Here is a 21,423-nt window from a genome sequence, read left to right as displayed (position 1 = left end):
GATTGCAGCATGTGAGAACTTGACACCATACTAAAAGCCAGACACCATGTGCAGTTTTGTAGTCATTATTTACATACTGTTAAATACTTTCTCAGTGGTATAAAATTTACTTCAGTTGCCTTCTACTTCCTGGTGTTGCGGCTTTCATAAGTGTTAATGTCGCTACTTAGTTCTCTAAGTGTGAAAGTACATGTTGATTCTTAGATAATTATATGACTATGTATTGTGTTTTTTTTTTAAAGTAACTTTTCCTTATGAACTGATGAAAGAGCTCTACAATGTACCATATTTGATTGCCTTTGTGCTAAGAAAAAAATTAAAAATGAAATGAGAATATTAAGGGAGTGAAATCACTTTTTTAAGATTTCTGTTCACAGATTATCTTGGGGGGGGGGGGGGGGGGGGGGGGGTGGCGCTATGTGCCCATAAGAAGGACAAAGCAATATGTCTGTACTACCAACTGCAGGAATAAAATCAGTATTGTTGGAAATAATACCAAATCACAATTCTAAAGCTTCTGTCATTACTGTAGGCTATTATATAGGTACATCCCATTCCTTACTTGATGTCAGTGAAGGTTGTTGGGTGTGTTCAGACCGTTCACGCTCTGAGTTGTGGCTCCCACGAAGTGCTCTCCTATCCTCTTCTTGCCGTGACAACATGAACTCCTCAAGGGTGACAAATCCTGATGTATCCTGACGGCCACGACCAAACTCTCGCAGCAAATCTGCAGCCAACCGATAATCTGCCATGTCAGGAGGTAATGCTGGTAATGATGGATTGCTTGAGTGAAGTTGTGGGGGTCGGACAGGAGAGTCACTAAGAGCATGGCCTGCAATACAAGACAGCCCCCATTAACAATTTATGTAACAACAATGTGTATTTAATTATGAGTGTTAAAGGATTTACCTACGGTTTTGAAATCCTACTCTCAAACTCAGTCTCTGTAGTATAATGCATTTTTATGACTGCTTGCTTAGTTTCTAACCTTGAACTCTTTCTTTTGTATTAAAATCAGCAACGAGAGGATCAAATAAAATGGATTTTCTTTAAAAAATGTAATTACGTGAATACATTATGTAGAGCTTTTGTCTCTAACTCAACAATTCAATATGTGTCTATCATCTTCTCTCTCCTCTCTTCAATCAAGAGCAGTTAGAAACAAAACAGATAAATCCATTTGATGGACTCAAAGAGTCAAGAAATAAGATAACAACAGGGAATAAATACTTTAGGAGTAAAGGAGACCATGCACTCAAAAGCAGAAACACTGAGTCGTTGATACGCACAAACAATAGATAGAAAACTTGCTAGCTTTTAGAGTTATCCTTGACAAGGTTCAGCACACCCCCTCCCCCCCCCCCCCCCCCACACACACACACAAACTGGCACCATATAGGGACATTGGGATGTGTGTGCACCCGTGCCTGTGTGTGTGTGTGTGTGTGTGTGTGTGTGTGTGTGTGTGTGTGTGTGTGTGTGTGTGTGTGTGCGCGCGTGCGTCTGCGTGTGCGTGTGCGTGCGCGCGCGCATGCATACTCTACCTCGTCAATGGAGAACTACGAACCCTAGCAAGTTTCCTTTGTTTTGCATGTGTATCAATGACTCAATGCTTCTGCTTTTCAGTCTCCATTTTATCTTACAGTATTTACAATCTACAAGAACTTCCCTACAGCATTAATAATAGGTTATGAGAGGACCACCTCTTCAAAATTCTGGTATATATGAAATGGAATATGGACTCTGTCTATGAATAAGTTTATGGGTGTAAATGCTAAGAAGGTGCACATTCAAAGCTTAGCAGAGTATTTGTGTGAATCTGCAAGAGTGGGTGATTTACTTGTGAAAAAAGTTAGCAGTTGCAGATTATTTTTTACTACCAAATTTTTTGGAGATATTCTTCCACGTATAATATGTTTAGAAGACACTTATAATCAAACACGCAAACAGACTGGACACATGCTTAACAGTACTGACAATAAAATTGAAGCAATTTACTAATTGCCAAAGGCAACACACATGCACTAGAACTTAAAAAGATGTGGAATTATACACACCAAGCAAGAATAGCATGGACTCTTTCCAGTTCCCTCTTGGTTTGCCAGATGGAAGCAAATGAAACACCAATTGCTTCATTTACTCATTTCAATGTGGATTGTAGTCTCAGTGGAGCATGTAACACAGCTTCTATGTTCATAAACTGGTAGACATATCCAACCACTTTGCAGGTTTGACTGTGAAGAATTTTTCCATTTAACTTGCTTTGTACTAGTGGCATCTTCAACTTTGAATGTGCTCTCCCAGAAAATTTCCAACTGTCATGATAGCAATACATCTGATAGTGGTGATTGACTGAGCAGGGCCGACTGCACATCTTGTTTACACTGTAAAGTTTTGTTTGCTAGAACTGTATACGTGAATATATTTTTGTATTATTTACTGAAGGTACGGCCACTTCAGTATATATTCTGTGATATTTGTTAGAGGCTGCATACCTTGTAATGTGTGTATATGTCATTATTGTAAATGTTACTGCAAAGAAACTCCAAATGGATTCTTTTCAGTACCTAACAAAATGAGGGCTTTCAATGGTTCGTTCCTGTTTATGCATGTATGTTTCATGTCACTGATTTGTGCAGCTCTCAAAATCAGAACATTTCTAGCATACTTTCCCAACAGGTACCGAGAAAATATAACTTTTTTATATGGCCATACAACAACCTCAGTTTCCTTTCACTTTCTTTACTGTGGTGTAACTCCACTTTTAATATATGCAACGGCATTCATGTATCCAGCTGTGATGTTCCACTTAGCAGTCTCAACGGTCCCTACAATGTTTACAAATCAAAAGGATTAACGGCACCCATGTACCATGGGTAAAGGCCATGGTCATATACTTTACAACAAGTGGTTTTAGTATAAATTGATAAATGCAATAGATTCTATACAGCCCGACAGGTCTTTCCGCATGAAATGCTGCTACCTGCTTATGAATGATTACATGTGATGATCTTCAAGCTCCATAATGTGTCAGTGAGATGGGGAAAATCTTTCTTGGTTAATGTAATGTGCTTGAATCTAAAAATAAGATGAAACAATGGAAACTCCATGTTGGAACATCAACAAAATTAAAAAAAGGACAGACTGCTACCCACTGTGAAGATAATCTGCAGAGTTGCACATGGGCACAACAAAAAGACTGTTCATATTTAACTTTTGGCCAAGGTATTCTTAAGAAAAGAAAGCAGAAAGAAACATTTACCCAAGCAATTGCACCAGATGCACACATGAACACCATCTCCGGCATCTTGGACCAGAACGTAACTGTCACATTGAGTGGAAGGGAAGGGGGAGGGATAGCAAGGTACGGTTGGGCAGAGAGAAAAGCACTGTCTAAGGGAGCATGTAGGGACTTGACTGAGACAAAGAAGACTGCCAGGTGCAGTGGCTTACTTAGTAAGCAAAAAGAAATTATGAATTAGTAAGGAAAAAGAAATTGTGAAGGTAAAATGCATGCGAACAACTATTTTTTCTTTATTTTATTTCTTCTTTTATTACTCACATGTTGACAATAAATAAACACTAAAAGTTTAGAAACAGGTAAATTTCAAGATGTTTTGTATTCATAGAAACATTTTGAGAAAATTATGAAAAGGATAGACTGCTACTCACCATGTAGTGGAGATGCTGAGTTGGAGACAAGCATAACGAAAAGATAGCTACACAAGTACGCTTTTGGTCCAAAGGTCTTCTCCCTCTCTCTCTCTCTCTCTCTCTCTCTCTCTCTCTCTCTCTCACATAAATACAACTCTCTCTCACACACAACCACTGTTGACGGTTGCCAAGGCCTGACTCAATCTCAAAAAGGACGGAATGGATAAAGTAAGGGGAAGCAAGATGAAACTTGAGTGAGTAGGGTTACAGTGAAAGGTGACAATGAACTGAAATTGATGTGAAAAGACAATGTGAGCAAAGATAAAAATTTATAAAAAGACTCTAATGTGGACTGCCTCACCCAATTCCCATGAACCATGGACCTTACCATTGGTGGGGAGGCTTGTGCACCTTAGCGATACAGATAGCTGTACTGTAAGTGCAACCAAAATGGAGGGGTATCTGTTGAAAGGCCAGACAAACGTGTGGTTCCTGGAGAGGGGCAAGCAGCCTTTTCAATACTTGCCGGGGCGGCAGTCTGGATGATTGACTGATCTGGCCTTGTAACATTAACCAAAATGGCCTTTCTGTGCTGGTACTGTGAATGGCTGAAAGCAAGGGAAACTACGGCCGTAATTTTTCCCGAGGGCATGCAGCTTTACTGTACGATTAAATGATGATGGCATCCTCTTGGGTAAAATATTCCAGAGGTAAAATAGTCCCCCATTCAGATCTCTGTGTGGGGACTACTAAAGAGAATGTCATTACCAGGAGAGAAAAAAAAACTGGTGTTCTACAGATCGGACCATGGAATGTCAGATCCCTTAATTGGGCAGGTAGGTTAGAAAATTTAAAAAGAGAAATGGATAGGTTACAGTTAAGATACACTGGGAAGTTGTGAAGTTAAGTGACAGGAGGAACAAGACTTCTTTCTGGTCATGTGTATACAGGGTTATAAATACAAAATCAAATAGGGGTACTGCACGAGAAGGTTAAAAAAAAGCACGATTAAGCTACTACGAACAGCATAGTGAACGCATTATTGTAGCCAAGATAGACAGAAAGCCCAACCTTGCCACAGTAGTACAAATTTATATGCCAACTACTTCTGCAGATAATGAAGAGATTGAAGAAATGCACAATGTGATAAAAGAAATTATTCACATATTGAAGGGAGAAAATTGTATGCATGGAAGAGACCTAGAGACACTGGAAGGTTTCAGATTGACTATATTATGGTAACACAAGAGATTTCAGGACCAGGTTTTAGATTGTAAGACATTTCCAGATTGATTATGAATTGATGAAACTGCAAAAATGGTGGAATTTAAGGAGACGGGACCTGGATAAACTGAAAGAAGCAGAGCTTCTAGAGTGTTTCAGAGAGAGCATTAGGGAACGATTGACAAGAAAGGGGAGAAGAAATACAATAGAAGAAGAAAGGGTAGCTTTGAGAGATGAAATAGTGAAGGCAGCAGAGGATCAAGTAGGTAAAAAGACGAGGGCTAGTAGAAATCCTTAGATAAGCAAAGAAGGTAAAGCAGAAATGTGGAAGGATTACACAGAGGGTCTATACAAGGGTGATGTACTTGAGGGCAATATTATGGAAATGGAAGAGGATGTATATGAAATGGGATACTGCATGAAGAATTTGATAAGAGCTCTGAAAGACTTAAGTTGAAAAAAGGCTCATGCAGTAGACAACATTCCATTGGAACTACTGATAACCTAGGGAGAGCCAGCCATGACAAAATTCTTCAATCCACTGGGCAAGATGTATGAGACAGGCAAAATACCTTCAGACTTCAAGAAGAGTGTAATAATTCCAATCCCAAAAAAAGCAGGTGTTGACTGTTGTGAAAATTAGTGAACTATCAGTTTAATAAGTCATGGCTGCAAACTACTAACATGAATTCTTTATAGACAAATGGAAAAACTGGTAGAAGCTGACCTTGGGGAAGATCAGTTTATCAGTTTGGATTCCTTAGAAATGTTCGAACACACGAGGCAATTCTGACCCTACGATTTATCTTAGAAGAAACATTAAGGAAAGGCAAACCTCTGTTTCTAGCATTTGTTGACTTAGAGAAAGCTTTTGACAATGTTGACTGGAATACTCTCTTTCAAATTCTGAAGGTGGCAGGGGTAAAATACAGGGAGTGAAAGACTATTTACAATTTGTACAGATACCAGACTGCAGTTATAAGAGTTGAGGGGCACGACAGGCAAGCAGTGGTTGGGAAGGGAGTAAGACAGGGTTGTAGCCTACCCCCAATGTTACTCAAGCTGTATATTGAGCAAGCAGTAAATGACTCAAAAGAAAAATCTGGAGTAGGAAATAAAATACATGGAGAAAAAATTAAAAAAAACTCTGAGGTTTGCCGAGAACACTGCAATTCTGTCAGAAACAGCAAATGACCTGGAAGAGCAGTTGAACAGAATGGATAGTCTTGAAAGGAGGATATATGATGAACATCAACAAAAGCAAAATTAGGATAATGGAATGTAGCCAAATTAAATCAGGTGTTGTTGAGGGAATTAGAAAATGAGAAACTTAGAGTAGTAGATGAGTTTTGCTATTTGGTGAGCAAAACAACTGATGATGTTTGAAGTAGAGAGGATATAAAATGTAGACTGGCAATGGCAACGAAAGCATTTCTGAAAAAGAGAAATCTGGTCTGACAGGAAGTCTTTTCTGAAAGTATTTGCATGGAGTGTAGCCTTGTATGGAAGTGTAACATAGACGATAAATAGTTTAGATAAGAAGAGAACAGAAGCTTTCAAAATGTGGTGCTACAGAAGAATGCTGAAGATGTGAATTGCAGGTTGGTGGGCAGATATGTATGAAGAGAGTGGCAGCTGATGTTACTAGATTAGGTGAGTTTAGTATGTGCGAACTGGAATAATAGAGGAGAAAACCTGTGGTGGTGGTGGGGGGGAGGGGGGGGGGCATCGGTGGTTGCTGGGATTTGGTGTAAGTTTATTTGGAGTGGGGAAGGTACAGATAATGCATAAAAATATGCAAGAGTGGTGCAGGAAGAGTGATCAATTTGAGAGTCTAGGATTAATGATATTAGTGGGAGTAATGTAGAACATGGGATGCTGCACCAACAGTCGGTGCAGTCATGTAGCTGTCCCCGAGTTGTGCTTGGGCGAGACAGCTGATACTGGGTGGCTCTTAAGTCAGAGCGTGTGTCATGGTTTGGAATGCAATATGTAAAATAGAGAAAGAAAAGGATGGACACTGAGTACAGTATTGTATTAGAAAACTGTAACAAAAGAAAACAGCATTGCGTTATGGGGTGGAAGAAAAGCTATTAGGCAACTCATACACAAATGATCGCTGTCTCTGGCTGGCCGAAAGCTTGTTTAGTGATCTTTCTATTGTGCATGTCTGCAGCACATCATCTCCACTTCAGTATTTAACAGACTGTAAGATGATGTGGACTGTAAGACACACCTTAACGTTTAGGCAATTAAAAAACACAATATTTTTACCATTTTTGTTATTAGATTGCAAGGCCAGACTAAAAAAATTCTTAGTTTTTAAAACTGAACTGACCTTTAAAATTGCTGAAAATCTGGACTTTCCCCTTCTTCTTCTTCTTCTTCTTCGTCGTTGTCATCAACGTTGTCCTCTTTGTATATAATAGGGTCTTCACTGTCAATGAGACTGTTACTTATGTCACACTTTTTGAAATATTTAAAAATAATGTTCCCTCTCACTCCAGATCATGACTGTTTTATCCACTGACACATTTGTTTGGTTGTAGGTTGTTTTACAGCTCCCTTCACATGAATTCATGTTGGGTTTCATCGATCATCCATTTGTGCCAGTCCTCTCCCATATACACTTTCAATGGTTTATTTATCAATACATCCAAGGGGTTGCAATTGTGAAATAAGTCCTCATGGAATAACACAGCAAGCTCTGTATTTCCCTGGCTCAATTTCTCTTTCACAGCATTTTTCAAGTGACTGGTACACTAATCTAGCACAAGAAGAGAACTGATCTTCAATAAAACACCATTCTCTCTCTCCCACACTCCATTAATCCATTATTTCATACCATCCTCAGCCATCTAATCAGTGTCATATATGCGAACACCACCACCTGCCAGTAGTTTACAAGGTTTTGACATCGTTTTGCGCTTGAAAATTATCATTGGATTAAGTTTAGTACTGTCAGGAAAACATGAAAGGACTGCAGTGTATTGCATTTTTTCATGATCACTTGCTTTTATAGCTACAGTTTTAGACCCTTTCATGGCAAAAGTTCTGTTACTAGGCACATCAAGTGTCAGAGGAGTCTCATCCATATTCACTATTCGGCTCAGTTCCATACTGGTTTTCTTTCAATTTTGAATAATAAAGCGATGGAAAGATGGTAATTTTTCTTCATACTCTTGTGCATTTCCTAAGGTATTTTGGTTATTGTTTGGGTGCTAAGTCCGTGACACTTCATAAACCTTTAGCATCAACCAACTCCACTCTTTAAAAGTCTGTTAAGTTCCACTGTAGCACTAGCTTAAGAGTGTGTAGTTCAATAATTTTTGTATTAATTACAATGCCATTTTGACAGTGTCCTTCAGAATCCATTTCAATATGCCATCATCTCGTTTTGGCCATTTTGCATTCAGTCCTCTATTTGCACATTTAGTGTTTTTTTAGTTCTTTTTTACTAGTTCACCAATTGCAAATTGTCTTTTTCGGTTGTGGAGGGCCGAATTGCCATTCAACTGTTCTGTTTCCATGTTGTTCTGCATATACTATTACTTCCATGTTACAGCCTGCATCATATAAACCTTATATTTTTTTCCATTACAGAACTAGCTAGTATAAAAAATATTGTACTATTACCAATAACATACATCACTTTCAACTCAAGTTCAACGGTGCCATAGAATGCAATGATACATCATAAATTGACAGTGTTTTGTGTCTAAGATGGCGAGGAAGAAGGGGAACAGTGTTTGCAAGCTTGTGAATCCTCGCAACTCATGTTCGTGACATAGGTGCAGTGCTCAAAGTTGAATCCAATGGTGTCAGATAGAGATAAGTTTCCTGTGGCATCAAATGTATGGCCATTTTTAAGAGTAGTGGGAATTTTAGCATTCAATGGACATTTTTAACATTAATTTTGAGTATAAGACATACCTGAAGTTTGGAGACAATTTTTTGAAGAAAAAGGTGTGTCTTATAGCCCATAAAATACGGTAAATGGTGAGTAGAAAACGTTCCTTTTAATAATATTGTCTTCACACTTTATTATTAGATGGACTTTAACTGAATATTCCACATAATGATTTAATAGTTCATTTTTTTTCCCAAAGCAGTTTTAGGTACTAGATACAGGCAACAGTACACTCAAACAATGTTATCAAACCTGTAGGTGGTTGCTTCAAGGTCTCTGTGTGTACGCAATGTGTACTCACACTACAAAAAGAGGTAAATCTACAGCTACTTTAGCCTCTGCGCTCTTACACGTGTCTCTGCATTATAGTACAATCACCTGTAGGTGAGTGGTTGGCTTTCTTCATTTATATTTATTGCTCCCATCCTTACTGTACTAAAACATAATCCTTAAGCTATCATGCACTGTGATTAACAGTGTGACATCTTGACTTGGCAGTCAACCATGCGTATAAACAAAAGGGAACTTTGTCAGTCTGAAGGGGGAGGTGTGCTATTAGATAACAAGCCTTGCCTCCTCCTCACAGGATTAGCAGTCTAAACCCAATATTTGTGCTTCTTTATGAGCAGAACTGGCACATGGTCAAAGAGACTGCCAATTCCTTCTGATGATGTGAGTCATACTCAACTCCATGATGGATCAGGATAAGTTTCTTCGCTCATTTCAAAATTAGAAATGAACACAATGAGCAACACACAGTTCAAAGCAAAACAAAGTACAAAAATTATATGGTAATGAAAACCACACTACTGCTTACTGATGTTTGTAGTGTCATAAATGAAGTATTTCTGTCTGATCTATGAAGCTATCTTAAGCAACCATAATGTAAAACACATCACACCTAAAACTCACATTAGTGTCCACATAATACCCATCAAACAAACATATCACCATTACAAGATGATGAAATTTCTCAAGAGCTCAGAGGCATACATTTTATACAATGAGTGTAAAAATGAGTTAATTCTATTAAGTTTAAATCACCGAGATGAAAAACAAAAACATAAGAAGGTGGCAAATGATACCTGATGTAACTACGAACTGCAATTAATATACCAACTGAAAAACAACCCTCTACGCATTTATTTCAATTAATAAGGCACAGACCCTCCCCATGAACCATATACCTTGCCGTTGGTGGGGAGGCTTGCGTGCCTCAACGATACAGATAGCCGTACCGTAGGTGCAACCACAACGGAGGGGTATCTGTTGAGAGGCCAGACAAACGTATGGTTCCTGAAAAGGGGCAGCAGCCTTTTCAGTAGTTGCAGGGGCAACAGTCTGGATGATTGACTGATCTGGCCTTGTAACACTAACCAAAATGGCCTTGCTGTGCTGGTACTGCAAACGGCTGAAAGCAAGTGGAAACTACAGCAGTAATTTTTCCCAAGGGCAAGCAGCTTTACTGTATAATTAAATGATGATGGCGTCCTCTTGGGTAAAATATTCTGGAGGTAAAATAGTCCCCCATTCTGATCTCCGGGCGGGGACTACTCAAGAGGACATTGTTATCAGGAGATTGAAGGCTGGCATTCTACGGATCGGAGCGTGGAATGTCAGATCCCTTAATCGGGCAGAAAGGTTAGAAAATTTAAAAATGGAAATGGATAGGTTAAAGTTAGATATAGTGGGAATTAGTGACGTTCGGTGGCAGGAGGAACAAGACTTTTGGTCAGGTGAATACAGGGTTATAAATGCAAAATCAAATAGGGGTAATGCTGGAGAAGGTTTAATAATGAATAAGAAAATAGGAGTACAGGTAAGCTACTACAAACAGCATGGTGAACGCATAATTGTGGCCAAGATAGACACGAAGCGCACGCCTATTACAGTAGTACAAGTTTATATGCCAACTAGCTCTACAGATGACGAAGAAATTGAAGAAATGTATGATGAGATAAAAGAAATTATTCAGGTAGTGAAGGGAGACGAAAATTTAATAGTCATGGGTGACTGGAATTCGAGCGTAGGAAAAGGGAGAGAAGAAAACATAGTAGGTGAATATGGATTGGGAGTAAGAAATGAGAGAGGAAGCTGTCTGGTAGAATTTTGCACAGAGCACGAATTAATCATAGGTAACACTTGGTTCAAGAATCAAAAAAGAAGGCTGTATACATGGAAGAAGCCTGGAGATACTAAAAGGTATCAGATAGATTATATAATGGTAAGACAGAGATTTAGGAACCAGGTTTTAAATTGTAAGACATTTCCAGGGGCAGATGTGGACTCTGACCACTATCTATTGGTTACAAACTGTAGATTAAAACTGAAGAAACTGCATAAAGGTGGGAATTTAAGGAGATGGGACCTAGATAAACTGACTAAATCAGGGGTTGTACAGAGTTTCAGGGAGAGCATAAGGGAACAACTGACAGGAATGGGGGAAAGAAATACAGTAGAAGAAGAATGGGTAGCTCTGAGGGATGAAGTAGTGAAGGCAGCAGAGGATCAAGTAGGTAAAAAGACAAGGGCTAGTAGAAATCCTTGGGTAACAGAAGAAATATTGAATTTAATTGATGAAAGGAGAAAATATAAAAATGCAGTAAATGAAGGAGGCAAAAAGGAATACAAACGTCTCAAAAATGAGATCGACAGGAAGTGCAAAATGGCTAAGCAGCCATGGCTAGAGGACAAATGTAAGGATGTAGAGGCTTATCTCACTAGGGGTAAGACAGATACTGCCTACAGGAAAATTAGAGAGACCTTTGGAGAAAAGAGAGCCACTTGTATGAATATCAAGAGCTCAGGTGGAAACCAGTTCTAAGCAAAGAAGGGAAAGCAGAAAGGTGGAAGCAGTATATAAAGGGTCTATACAAGGGCGATGTACTTGAGGACCATATTATGGAAATGGAAGAGGATGTAGAAGAAGATGAAATGGGAGATAGGATACTGCGTGAAGAGTTTGACAGAGCACTGAAAGACCTGAGTCGTAACAAGGCCCCGGGAGTACACAACATTCCATTGGAACTACTGACGGCCTTGAGAGAGCCAGTCCTAACAAAACTCTACCACCTGGTGAGCAAGATGTATGAAACAGACGAAATACCCTCAGACTTCAAGAAGAATATAATAATTCCAATCCCAAAAAAAGCAGGTGTTGACAGATGTGAAAATTACCGAACTATCAGTTTAATAAGTCACAGATGCAAAATACTAACGCAAATTATTTACAGACGAATGGAAAAACTGGTAGAATCCGACCTCGGGGAAGATCAGTTTGGATTCCGTAGAAATGTTGGAACACGTGAGGCAATACTGACCCTATGACATATCTTAGAAGAAAAATTAAGGAAAGGCAAACCTACGTTTCTAGCATTTGTAGACTAAGAGAAAGCTTTTGACAATGTTGACTGGAATACTCTCTTTCAAATTTTAAAGGTGGCAGGGGTAAAATACAGGGAGCGAAAGGCTATTTACAATTTGTACAGAAACCAGATGGCAGTTATAAGCGTAGAGGGGCACGAAAGGGAAGCAGTGGTTGGGAAGGGAGTGAGACAGGGTTGTAGCCTCTCCCCAATGTTATTCAATCTGTATATTGAGCAAGCAGTAAACGAAACAAAAGAAAAATTCAGAGTAGGTATTAAAATCCAGGGAGAAGAAATAAAAACTTTGAGGTTCGCCGATGATATTGTAATTCTATCAGAGATAGCAAAGGACTTGGAAGAACAGTTGAATGGAATGGACAGTGTCTTGAAAGGAGTATATAAGATGAATATCAACAAAAGCAAAATGAGGATAATGGAATGTAGTCAAATTAAATCGGGTGATGCTGAGGGAATTAGATTAGGAAATGAGACACAAAGTAGTAAAGGAGTTTTGCTATTTGGGGAGCAAAATAACTGATGATGGTCGAAGCAGAGGGGATATAAAATGTAGACGCAATGGCAAGGAAAGCGTTTCTGAAGAAGAGAAATTTGTTAACATCGAGTATTGATTTAAGTGCAAGGAAGTCATTTCTGAATGTATTTGTATGGAGTGTAAACATGTATGGAAGTGAAACATGGAAGATAAATAGTTTGGACAAGAAGAGAATAGAAGATTTCGAGATGTGGTGCTACAGAAGAATGCTGAAGATTAGATGGGTAGACCACATAACTAATGAGGAGGTATTGAACAGAATTGGGGAGAAGAGGAATTTGTGGCACAACTTGACAAGAAGAAGGGATCGGTTGGTAGGACATGTTCTGAGGCATCAAGGGATCACAAATTTAGTATTTGAGGGCAGTGTGGAGGGTAACAATTATAGAGGGAGACCAAGAGATGAATAGAGTACGCAGATTCAGAAGGATGTAGGTTGGAGTAGGTACTGGGAGATGAAGGAGCTTGCACAGGTTAGAGTAGCAGGGAGAGCTGCATCAAACCAGTCTCAGTACTGAAGACCACAACAACAAGAAGGCACAGACAGTTTGTATGCATGATTTTTTTGCAATATCTGTAGTACTGTTTTTGGTGGTCACGGGCTGCCTTTTCAGACTGTATTTACATTACACACCCTTTCTGTAAACTGAGAAAAGCAAAGAAGCTGTATTAGGAGCTCCCAACCTCTGATTTTAATGTGACTAGGAATCTGTCTCTTTATATCCAACAGCATAATTTTGATTATCACTATTTTCACCATTTTTAATTGTAGATCTCTGAGAAATTTCGGTTGGGTTTAATTTTCCAGTTTTCACTGACACTAAGCATCACATAGAACGTACCTGCTGCGATGTCCAATGTGACTCGGTAAAAGCAATGCAACACACTAATATAATCTATTATGGAATCCTAGTTTTCCAGTCTTCAGTGATGATTTTCTTGCATTGTTCCTTTTTTAATACAGTATAGATTTTAGTCATACACTGACTCATTCAAATGTTACAGCATTAAGCACACACTATTCTAATGTGTTTCAATATCTTGAAAAATTTTGTGTTTTGGTAAGTTCAATGTTTTTCAAAATGTGGTCAAATATCTCGAGGCCTTGTTAATTTCCCTGAAAACGATGCAATTTTTGACAACTTTTTAAAATCAAATCCTTAACTCTACATAATGTGTAACTGCAGTGTATGAGCAACACAACGATTCATGATCAGCCACTCAAGTGGCCTTTTTTTTCTTTCTTTTACAGCGACTTTTAGTGCTTTGTCTTAGATGTAAGTGCCAGTATGGTCATCTGGGAAAAACAGCTGTGCCAAGCACTATTTTCAAATAGTTTACACTTTGAATGCAATGGGTCATACAACTTATTAATGAGTAGTTTTTGTTGTGTTTGACCATATATCTGTTTTGGTACTTATCTAAACAGCTTTTGATGAGCATCAAACTACTTTGCATTAAAGCTTCTTGTCTGTTGCTGGCATTAATTGAGGGTGGAAATATTTTTCTGCCTATTCTCGGCCGCAGATTAGCAAAATTAAACCATCTGAAACCTTCCCTTGAGAGTGGGGTGTGGCTACGTGCCCACTATCCTGTAATCCATAACAGCTTTATCAATTTCTTTGGTAATGTTATCATTGTCTGGTCACTGACCTGTTGGATGAAGCAGTAATTGTTGTATAGCAAGCTGATACATCAGTAAACTTCCAGTTCTTTAAAGAAACAAATTCCTGTGTATAAAACAGCTTCAAACTTCTGACTACCTTTCAATTGAGCTAATGTGCAAGCAAGGAAAAGTTTAGAGTAAGTTTGAAATTATATTTAAATTTCATTAGAAGTCAGTGGTTTCATCGTCAAATACTGGACGTGTGCACTCTGGGTAATTTGCACACAATTTTATGCAAAAGCTAGTTTTTCACGCTTCTCGATGTTTGTAACATCATATTTCCTGAACTGTGTGTCGTACAATGACATAATTTTGCAAGTACATTCAGTGCTATTTGTGGACAAAGTCTGCAAAATATATTGCAAAATCAGTTTGTAATAATAAAGAAACAAATTGAAGCGTCATGCATGGTGTGTCACTTTTACTACATGAACAGTGAATATATAGTAAGAGGAACTATTTTCCTTTCATAATTTTGTGGATGGTGTGAATGAGCAAAAGTTTCATAAAGGTTTGAAGCTATGTATAAAGTTTGTTGCAGATCAGTAAGTGCTCTCATTCTTTAATAGTCTGAGTACTAGTGCAGTGAGTTTCACTGCCTCAAGTTTACTGTGGTGGAACATTTCACAGAACATTACACCTCTTAATGAGCAGATCATGTCAGCATTTTTGATTTTCGAATTCAGTCACTATTTATATGAAATATTAAAAATCAAACAATGTAAAATCCACGATGGATCATAAGCAGCTGCTCATAGTCTGGCATCGGCAGCCAGAGACAGTTGTCATGTGTGCAAGAGATGCGTGCGTGTGTGTGTGTGTGTGTGTGTGTGTGTGTGTGTGTGTGTTTGTGTTTGTGTGTGTGTGTGTGTGTGTGTGTGTGTGTTACTTGTGTAGTGATTCAAGAATTTCTGTGTAAATTCTAGAACCACCGACCCTTCTACCGTCTTGAACACACAATATTCTAAATACGAGTGTGGGATGGTAAAATCCTACCTACAGCATGTCACATGTTTGTGTGTACAGGTTTAAAATCAGTTGTGGGAAGAAAGTAGATGCAGAAGTCAAACGGCACCGACAAGTACCTGTCTGGCAATCCATAGGTGTGTTAGTGAGTGTGTATGGAAGAACCAAGGAATCTATATGCAGCTTTGTGCCGATTGTGACACTGACTATCGTTATGTGAAACAAGAACACTTGAAAAAGTACTCTTATAGACTCTTGACTCAGCCTTGTTAGAGGCAAGATGTTTTTTCAAAATCTTTTTCTGAAAGTAATAGTGTTTAAGCAGACTTTCTTTCTAATGTAAATAAATTTGTTTCTAACATATAACTGTAAGATAGACTTACTGAAGTTACATATTATGTTGAAAGTGAGAATTTTTAGTGTGCTTGAAAGTCAAATACATTGTTGACTGACGAAATGTAAATTTTGTATCAATACTTATTTCACTAGTAGGAAGAGGCTTGAAATTTCCTGTACCTAGCGTTATTCGACAGAGAAGAAGTCAAGAGTGTTTCCAGGAGCCAGCTATCCAGTAAAGAAGAGTGGCTGCAAACCCCAAGTAAGTCATCTTGTAAAGAAGTGGAATGTAGTTTGGGGAAATAAAACAAGAAAAGAAGCTGCTGTGTGTTGCCATAGCAACCAAACATAACACGACAAGGGATTTACTCTGAGACATTGGAATATGTTCAAGTATGTAATGGAGCAAAATATGAATGACAAATGGTGAAGACATGAAAAATTTACAATAATAAAACAGTGAAGAACATTTCGACATATTTGTCTGAGAAGAAATATGCATAGAACGCTTCAACCAAGAAGACCCAGTGCAGGGAGTATACAGCTCTCACACAGGTCACGGGGATGCAGACGTGGAAACCAATGTACATGCGATGCCGCCGTCACCGGATGCTGTTCACCAGTGCAGGCCTGCCTCCACATCTGCTCACCTACACTATAAGAATTCTACGCCGAGTGAGCAAGAAACACAACTTCTTTACTCGAGTATGAAGTGGTACAAGATACTGTTGAGTGAACTTTATTTGTGTAGATATCATATTTAAAGTTAGTTTTAAATATTTACAAGAGCTAAAGCATACAAGAGTATGGAAAATATGCAACAGGGAAACTCAAGACACAGCTTTCGCTATGAAAATTAGCAAAGAAGTGCCTGACTGGGCTGAGTTGGTAAATTTAATCAAAGTTCAAAGTGTGACACTAAGTAAAGAACTAGGCTTAGTAAATTCTCAATTAAATACCCAGAGTGAAGCTTTAAATGCTCAGAGGGAAACTCTAAATATTCAAATGACAAATTTAGGTTTGTTAAGTGCCAAGGTTGACTGACAAAGCGAAAAATTTAGTAATCTGTGCGAAGGTATGGGTGCTTTGAAGACTCAGTTTGACACTACAAGTACTAAAATAGAGAATTTAAAAGTAGATTTAAAGAATGAGTTGACAAATTCTTTGACTACTGACATAAATCATATGTTTACCAACCTTAGTCAGAAACAGAATGATACGTTTCAGGATTTGTCAAAAAGGTTAGAACTTACATTGAGAACAAATGTAATAGTGTAGAATCGGAACTTATTGAAAAGTTAGGATCTTTTGAAAAAGTATACAGTAGTAAGTATAATGATGTAAGGCATGAGTTGTATACTTGTGGAGATAAGCAGAATGAGTTAATTCCAGCCATTCAATCGCAGATTACAGTTGTCAGTACACGGGTACATAATGTAGAAAGAAATTTCAAAGAGAAAATAGCTAACTCTGATATCATAAATGTAATTAGTTTGGAGGAACAATTTGGGGAAATTATAGATCAAAAAGTTATCAAGAGAATAACATCCAGGAATGTATTGCCTATTCCTTCTTCTGAAATTAATGATACCAGGAAGGGTATGGACTATCTGTGGTAAGAGATTAAGCTTATCCATCCAAGATAAAGTAGAAGAAAGTGTATCTTCACCTAGTGTTGTATTAACTCCTGAAGCTGTGACTGATCTACAATGGAGAGCTAATACAGGGTTATGAAGACAATTCCTTAAATTTAAGTTTGACGGAGAAGTACATCCGACCCATTTCTTAAAAAGGTTTAACCAAGCATTACCAAAAAAATTGGGAAGATCCTAAGAAGATCAAATTTGCTGTGGTATACCTCCTAGGGGAAGCCTCAGAATGGGGCACAGCAAATATTGAGAATTTTTCCTCTTGGGAGGACTTTCAAAAGAAATTTAAAGAGAAATACTGGTCCGCCAGTGCTCAAGAAAAGTTGATATCAGATCTATGGGACTCAAAATATTACAATAATACTTGGGGTACTATGAGGAAATATTTCGATTGATTGGCATTTAACACGAGCAAAGAATTCAGATAAGTCAGTGGAGGAAGAGGGATTGGTACGTATTTTAATTAGACGATTGTCCATCTATGCGAGAAAATACACCTTATGTAGTGGTTGGAAAATGGTAGAAGAGTTGTTGTCTTTTGTTGATGCACCTGATGCAATAAATACGGACCACAATGAAATTTTATACCAAAGTGAACATTCGAACTATAAAAAGAATAGCTGGAATAATTTTAAATGGCATTAAGCAAATTTAGCAAAAGTACACCACTGCAATAAGAAAAGTTGTAACATTAACTATCAAAAGAAGCATCCACATTCAAATTTAGATCCAGTATCTTCTCAAGAATTTTTACTGAGTAACCAACAAACACAAAATAGGAATGTAGTACCTCATTACGGTAACCAACCCGTAATTAGTAGTAATGAGGAAAATGTTGCTTGACCTGGATCCAGGGCCGGGTCCCAGGTTGCGGAAATACATTAGAAGGTTATATTCCATATAAGTATGTTAACTTTACGCACAAAATACCCAAAAAGGAATGGTTATTGCTTGAAGAACCAAGTTTAGCTACCAATAACCCATAACCTATAATAGCAGGGACAGTGGAAAATTCCGAGGTTAACGTATCCAAATTTGAAAAGGCAACATTCTTTAGCACTATGGATTTGACTGCGAGATATTGGCAGATAGAATTACATCAATAATCCAAAAAGTATAAAGACTTTTTGTTTGATGGAAAATCATATCATTTCAATGTATTGCCATTTGAACTTAATAACTCTGTGTCCATACTTATACGTGCGTTAGGTGAAGCACTAGGATTTGATAAAATATGTAGACGATATCCTAATAATATCAGCTACTTGGGAGGAACATTGTCTAACTTTGTGCAAGAACCTGAAAAAATTTAAAGAGAAAGGTATTACTGTGAAGCTGTCAAAATCCTTTTTTGAACGCCAAGAACTTAAGTTCTTAGGGCATATTGTAAGGGTAGAGGGAATCAGACCACACCCTGAATGCCTAAAAGCTATCAAAGAATGTCCACACCCCAGAAATGTAAGACGATTAAAAGGATTTATAGGTATGGCCAGATACTATCGATGGTAGGTACGAGGGGAGTAGTTAAATGACCCGAGAAGTTCACGTTTATAAAAAAGGGAGTACTGTGGACTTGGCTCAAGGTGCAAATGATGCATCTGAAAATGTTAAAAGAGTGCTTGTTGAGGCACCCGTATTACATCATCCAGTTATGGGCGAACCGTTCAAAAATTTCGACGCATGCATCTGATTACAGTATTGCTGCCAAGCTTTTCCAAGGAGAATGGGGTTCGAGTAATGTAGAACAGAACCACAGCTTTTGTTAGCCGTAGCCTAACTAAGCACGAACTAAATTACACAGTTAACGAAAAAGAATTACTGGCGATTGTGTGGAATATTCAAAAGTTTGAAAGACTAGTATGGGGATCAGAAATCCATATTTATACAGATCAGCAAGCTTCAGCCTTTCTGATGAGTAATCGATTACAACACAGTAGGTTGATGTACTGGATACTTTTCCTACAGGAATACGATATCAAAATATGATATGTAAAAGGTTCCGAAAATATAGTAACTGATGCATTATTGAGGCTACCTGTACATATGGAAGACTTGAAGCGTACGGAAGGACCCGGAATTATTTTTGCCATTAATTTTATATCAGAATATCCGAACACCAGGGTAAAAGAGATGGTTCAAAGAATAACAGAATATCCATCATGATCCTTATTTCTCAGAAATATTTTCTATGTGTATCCAAGACTCGTTACCTCCTAATCAATTGGGGAAAATGGAAAATTGTAGATCATAACTTGTTTTGGGGAGACAGTGTAACATCACAGCGTTGGCGTTTATGTCTTCCGAAGGTAATGGAAAACGAACTTATATGGTATGTTCACAATGGGTGTGGATACTTTGGAATCAAAAAATGCATATCTTATATGGATAAATTTTATTATTTCAAGAAGCTAGGACATAAAATAGTATCTCTGATTGGAACCTGTGAAATTTGCCAGAGAGTAATACTCACATGAAGTACAGAATGTATCCTATTATCCCCAAGCCATTACACAACCTTAAAGCAGCAGATTTCTTTGGACCAATTCCACAAGGAAAGGGAGGAGTATAATATATTTTGGTGATCATAGAATGCTAGTCAAAATATGCTAAACTATATCATATTAAGTGAGCAAATATGCAGACAGTTATACACTGTTTACAACAATACTTTCTAGAGGTAGGTAAACCAAAATGGTTTCTTACAGATAACAGACCACAATTTGTGGGCAACGAATTTAGAGAATTCCTAGCGTGGGAAAGTATTTGACAAGTGTTAATATCCATTTATAACCTGTCATCAAATGCATGTGAACGGGTAATGAAGGAAATTGGGAAATTATGTCGTGCATACTGCCATGAAATGGCTGTGGAACCTCAGTACCAAGTTGATGACCTGGTTCTTATAAAACAACATCTTCTCAGCTTGACTCTGAGGAAAGAGACTCAACTTTCTTCTAAAATATGAGGGACCATCCCGGGTATGAATGGTGGTCCATCCTAAGATGTTATTTTTAGTAGATCCCACAACTGGATTAGAAAAAGGGAAATACAACGTAAAGGATGTAAAATTGTATATCCCCCAGGGACATTAACATTCTGAATTAATGGGCAGAGTGCCGACCGTCGGATCCCGAGTTGTTTTCTGTGTTTCTTCCAAAATAGTTTTCCTGTACCGAATTCCTTTAAAATCTGAAACTATCCTATAACCTTAATGCTTAAAAAAAAAAAAAAAAAACTGAATATGAACATAAAATAGAGAACAACTTGAAAATAAGAAGAAGAAGAAGAAGAAGAAGAAGAAGAAGAAGAAAGAAAGAAAGTTACGTCTAGACGAACTAAATTTAATAGAATATTATGTTTGTGGAAAATATAATATGATGTGACTAACTGAACAATTGTTATACTGAAGTGTGTAGTTTTCTATTTTGTATAGAGTATCTTATACCTTTCATGAGATATAGATGGGAGAGTTTGTATAAATTTTGAAAGGGGTGGGAATTGTAGTTAAAAGCTTGATTTACAATAACAGATAAATCATGACTAACACAAAACACACATCACACATTTCAAACAACCCTCACAAACAAGCGAGCCTGATTCTTCTTCATTTGCCATTTCATATGGTTGCTTTGATTTCCTTCGAGGACCTCAAAGGGTGAAGGTGGGACAAGGCCGTTCTGTAGGAGACGATTTAACACCAAACCTCCTCCGGCATCTCACTCAAGTACCTGAGAGGTAGGGATTCTGGGGAAGGGGGGTGGGAAGGGTTTCCTGTCTTTGGGGCTATCTTCTTTCTCTTCTCCAATACTAGCAACCATATCTATTTTTTCCTTTCTTACTTCTCATCTTGAGGACCTGTCTATCTTTTCCCTCTTTCCATATTCATAAACTTCCATCACTGAAGTCCTTCCTTATTTCCGTGGTTACTAATAATCTACATCTTATCTTTAGATAAGAAGGCTGAAGAATCAGACTACACGAACACACATCCAAATATACACAAATATACATACACTTCTACACAAACATTAAATTATATAAGACAAAGGCTGTCACGATATGAGAACCACCGATGCTGTAGGGGAAAAGGTGTGTACATA

At 38.0% G+C, this 21,423-nt stretch overlaps 1 protein-coding gene across 7 annotated transcripts in view; it reads right to left on the bottom strand.

Moving 5' to 3' along the window:
• LOC126285326 (CNK3/IPCEF1 fusion protein) overlaps positions 1 to 21,423 on the bottom strand; it is a 141,526-nt gene that overhangs the window by 28,335 nt on the left and 91,768 nt on the right. For 4 of the 7 annotated variants that reach the window (XM_049984631.1, XM_049984632.1, XM_049984634.1 and 1 more), the window contains exon 14: positions 563 to 832. The exons of the other annotated variants lie outside the window; for them this stretch is intronic. In XM_049984631.1, the coding sequence (XP_049840588.1) occupies positions 563 to 832 (270 nt within the window). The remainder of the gene's footprint in view (positions 1 to 562; positions 833 to 21,423) is intronic. 7 annotated transcript variants of the gene reach the window in all.

This window comes from Schistocerca gregaria, chromosome 8 (genome assembly GCF_023897955.1).
Source record: "Schistocerca gregaria isolate iqSchGreg1 chromosome 8, iqSchGreg1.2, whole genome shotgun sequence".
Classification (NCBI taxonomy): Eukaryota; Metazoa; Arthropoda; class Insecta; order Orthoptera; family Acrididae; genus Schistocerca; species Schistocerca gregaria.
Note: the sequence above shows the minus strand (reverse complement) of the source record. Positions and strands in the feature narration are given on the sequence as shown.